This window comes from Pteropus vampyrus, unplaced genomic scaffold (assembly GCF_000151845.1).
Source record: "Pteropus vampyrus isolate Shadow unplaced genomic scaffold, Pvam_2.0 Scaffold135, whole genome shotgun sequence".
NCBI classification, from domain to species: domain Eukaryota; kingdom Metazoa; phylum Chordata; class Mammalia; order Chiroptera; family Pteropodidae; genus Pteropus; species Pteropus vampyrus.
Window position 1 is genome coordinate 3,976,731 of NW_011888916.1, and position 4,423 is coordinate 3,981,153.

At 57.9% G+C, this 4,423-nt stretch overlaps 1 protein-coding gene across 1 annotated transcript in view; it reads left to right on the forward strand.

Moving 5' to 3' along the window:
• Positions 1-4,423, forward strand: part of SLC5A9 (solute carrier family 5 member 9) — a 21,024-nt gene that overhangs the window by 5,827 nt on the left and 10,774 nt on the right. Inside the window, exons 6-10 of the mRNA XM_011367663.1 lie at positions 668-748; positions 1,043-1,248; positions 1,428-1,563; positions 2,014-2,121; positions 4,040-4,190. Of these exons, the coding sequence (XP_011365965.1) occupies positions 668-748; positions 1,043-1,248; positions 1,428-1,563; positions 2,014-2,121; positions 4,040-4,190 (682 nt within the window). The remainder of the gene's footprint in view (positions 1-667; positions 749-1,042; positions 1,249-1,427; positions 1,564-2,013; positions 2,122-4,039; positions 4,191-4,423) is intronic.

A 4,423-nucleotide genomic window follows, 5' to 3' on the forward strand; every position in this document is an offset into this window, starting at 1 on the left:
GGAGACAAAGAGCGGCAGACGGAGGTGTCGAATCGGAAGAGAGCAAAGAGGACAAGACTGAAGCGACAGACAGGGCAGGGACAGGAGGGAATAGAGCCAGCTGGAGAGGGGCAGGGGAGGAGAGACATTAAGAGATACCGAGGAGACTTACTGCAACAGGGAGCAGGGTTCCGATTAGGGGACTGCCACCTGGACCAGAGTCGCTGCGGACGGCTCCAGACAAAAGCCACAGACCCACCTTCCTCTGGCCCCTCCAGAGCACCTCTCACAGACCGGGACACCCTGGGACAGGCTCAGGGCAGACTTCTAGAGGCTAAGCCAGCCCGGAAAGCTGGGGGACTTAAATGGGCATTCGGGTGGGGAGGGAGGGATGACACCTGCTGGAGCTAAGGACACACAAAAGAACAGACGTGGGATATTAAATAACGACAAGCAGCTGCGGCCGGGTCCGCCACAGGCAGAGGCTGTCAGGGTGAGGAGCTGAGCCTATGACTGTGACCAGTCTCCACCCGCCAAGGGGACGCAGTCCAGGGAAAGGCAAGGGCTGGAGTCCACCCGCGAAGAGGCCTCTGGGTGGCCTCTCCCCAGGGTGACCACGCACAGGGCGGGCACCCAGAGAGAAGCCCCTGTTGGCGCTGACTGATGAGCCCTCTCCTTGGGTCCCCAGGGGGCCTCACGGCTGTGATCTACACAGACGCTCTGCAGACAGTGATCATGGTTGGGGGAGCCCTGGTCCTCATGTTTCTGGGTAAGGAATACACCCCACCCTCGCCCCTAAATTCCGCTCTCATCTGTCTTGGGCTGTCACCTCCATGGTTTGATTGGAACTTTCCAGAGCACAGAGTCATATCACCCCTTCCAGGCCAGGGGCAGGATTCTCTCTATGCCAAATCAGGGGTCTGAGCCCTGCATCCCTCCCCCATCCCCAGGTCCCATGCAAGCTCCAAGCCTCGTTGCCCCATGGAACTGGGAGTTGGGGGGACACGAGACGGGCCCAGTGGGGCCTCACGACTGCTTCGCTCATGGTGGTCTCTCCCCACAGGCTTTCAGGAGGTGGGCTGGTACCCAGGCCTGGAGCAGCGGTACAGACAGGCCATCCCTAACGTCACAGTGCCCAACACCACCTGCCACCTACCCCGGCCCGATGCCTTCCACATGCTCCGGGACGCTGTGAGCGGGGACATTCCTTGGCCAGGCCTCATTTTCGGGCTGACAGTGCTGGCCACCTGGTGCTGGTGCACGGACCAGGTGATGATGCCTCAGCCAGGTTTGGCCCTGCCCACCACACACTGGGGTGGCTCCCTGCAGGAAACCGGGTGTCTGGATGCACAGAGGCTGGGACCCACTCTGGGACCTCCACAGGGGCAGAGGCAGTGACCGTATCCGGGCCCAGCCCTAGCGGCTTGCCTCCACCGCTGCCTTTCCAGGTCATCGTGCAGAGGTCTCTTTCCGCCAAGAGTCTGTCCCACGCCAAGGGAGGCTCAGTGCTGGGCGGCTACCTGAAGATCCTGCCCATGTTCTTCATCATCATGCCCGGCATGATCAGCCGGGCCCTGTACCCAGGTGAGAGGGGCCCCGCCTGGGCTGTGCTGGCTGTTTTTAAGAGCATCGAGTAAGTATGTCTGGCTTCGTGGGCTGAGCATACAGTAGTTATTTTGGCAGACGGAACTTGGTACCGGATGTCATTCTAAAATCTTGCTTTTCCTTTATAAGGGAAAGATCAGTTAAAGCATTTTTGGTGCCTTCCAAAGAGATTTGTCTTTTATCAGGATAAAAGGCCTAAAACCCAAAAGAGCTTATCAGGCTTTGCAGAGTACTGTATGGTCGAGAGCTTTACCAGCAAGAGCGAAGTCATCGTAACCAGACATCTACCTGCCCTTTGAGCCTCTGGGTGCTGGCCCCGGCCAGTGTCGCCAGTGAACACTTCCATGTGGGGTCAGAAAGCAAACATTAGGCCCACTCGAAGAGGCACAGGCGGATGATTCAGCTCTACGGCCGTTACTTCTTTTGCAGACGAGGTGGGCTGCGTGGACCCTGACGTCTGCCAAAGCATCTGCGGGGCCCGAGTGGGATGTTCCAACATCGCCTACCCCAAGCTGGTCATAGCTCTCATGCCTGTTGGTGAGTCCCGTGTCCCCCGTGCCACCTGTCCCTCCTACCTCCCAGCTCCCTTCAATCCCCGGTGCCCAGAAGGGACAGCATTGAGGATAGACATGGGCGGGAAAAGGAATAAAAACATTCACCTCCACAACCCCCCCTCCCAATATGCACACACAGACACACACAGACACATAGACACACAGACACATGCTTTCCATAGGCGTCTGTGAGGCTCTGCTCTGTGCCCTGCTCCTGGAGATGCAGGGGTAAAAGGTAGGCCCCTGGTCTCGGCTCCACAGAGTCTCCAGTGTATTTGGGCTCACAGAGGCCACAACAATGTGACCAGGGCAGGGACACAGTGGAGCTGAGGGAGTCCTAAGGGGGCACCTGACCCACTTTGGGGAAGCTTTCTCAGAGGAGAGGAGGTGGACCTGTGTCCCGAGGAACATCTTAGACAAAGGTAGAGACGGGCGGGAAATGTCTGGGAGACCTCGGTGTGCAAAGCCCAGGGCCTGGGCAGAGCATGAAGTCTGAGCGGCACGTAGCTCCAGGTAGGCTCGCATACAGGGGGACTGAAGACAGCCATCGTGGAGAAGAGGGGTAGCCACACCTGGTTCTGGAGCGTAGCCTTTACTCTGCGGGTGATGGAGGGTTGCTGGGGGTTCGAGGCCAGTGTGCGTGATCAGATTCGTGCTTTAGAAGGACCACACTGCCTGGAGGGTTCAGCTTCGGGGGAGGCAAGGGGGTGATGCTCGCGGGGTTGGCAGTGGGCCAGATGAGGGGTCACCTGGCTTGGACCAGGTCAGTGTCTTCGGAGAGGGAGAAAGGAGGTTTAAAAGACACTTGTGAGGTGGAACGGGCAGGACTGGATGGCCGGCTGTATTTGAGGGACAGAGAGACAGAGGGATCTAAAGAGGGTTCCCAGGTCTCGGGCTGGAGATGCTAAGATTGAGGACATAGGAAAAAAGGCAGGTTTATAAACAGAGGTCGACGAGTTGAGTCATCCCTCCCCCCAGTAGAATAAGAAATGAATCCAAAAAATAGTGGAAATGGTCGGGAAGCGGGAAGCGGGGCGGCCCGGCTATGACAGAGCAGCCGCAGAGGGAGGGGGCGGGAGCAGGGCAGAGGAGGCTCTAGGGCATCTGAGGAGTCTCTTATGGAGGCACAAAAGACATTATTAACCCAAGGAAGGAACAGAGGCCGCAGAGGAAGATGCTGGCCTCGCTTTGGGATACCTTGAGTCTTCCAGGGAGACAAGCAGGAGGTGGTGAAAGGCTTGGACTTTGGGGTGGGGAGGAGGACTGAGGTGGGGCCAGGCAGCTGGTCTCCCCAGGAACGAGCAGCTGTGTTTCTAGACGCTCGGTCTTAGAGTCAGAGGGACTTCAAGAATCGGTGCGGCCTATCCTCTCTTGGTCCAGGAGGAAAAATAGGCCCAATAAGGAAGGACTTAGTGACAGATCACGCAGCTAGTTATTTGCAGAACCAGGAAACAAATCTAAGCTTTCTGCTGCCCAGGCCAGGGCTCGGCTTGGCACCAATGTCAATGAAAAAGGTACAAAACACTGAAAATTATGAACAGTCACACCGTCCCCACCAGTAACCCATTAACCAAGTGTCTACAAGCTCCAAAACCCAGACTGAGACGTCAAGCTGCAGAGGACCATGAAGATCGCCCAACCTCACACCCTTAGTGGTGTAGCTGAGGAAATGGGCTCAGGGAGGACAGATGGCTCACTCTAGGCGGAGGCAGAGCCTGGCCAGAGCTAAGCCTCCGGTTCCCTGGATTCCTTATCTGTGCGGGTTGGGAACCTCATTCAATACCTTCCTCATCCCATCCCCATCCCAGACTCCTGACTCTGCTGGGTGCTGCAGCCCCCATGCCTCCCGGCAGAGCCAGCCTTAACAGCCCGTCATCCATGGAGACCCCATCTCTCCCCAGGTCTGCGGGGCCTGATGATCGCCGTGTTCATGGCCGCCCTCATGAGCTCACTCACCTCCATCTTCAACAGCAGCAGCACCCTGTTCGCCATTGACGTGTGGCAGCGCTTCCGCAGGAAGGCGACGGAGCAGGAGCTGATGGTGGTGGGCAGGTGAGCTGGCCCGTCCTTCCAGGCGCCCGCTCCCGTGGGCAGGCCCCCTCTCCCTTCTCCTCCCTGCCCTTGGTTGCCTGGGGGAGATGTGGCTGGGTCTGGGCACTGGACTGGTAGTCAGAGCTCCCGGTTCCAGCACCAACTTCCTACGTGACTTCAGGTAAGTCCCTCCCCAGCTCTGGACCGCTTCCCCCTCTCCGGAATAAGGAAGAAAAAAAAAATTTCTTCTCTTC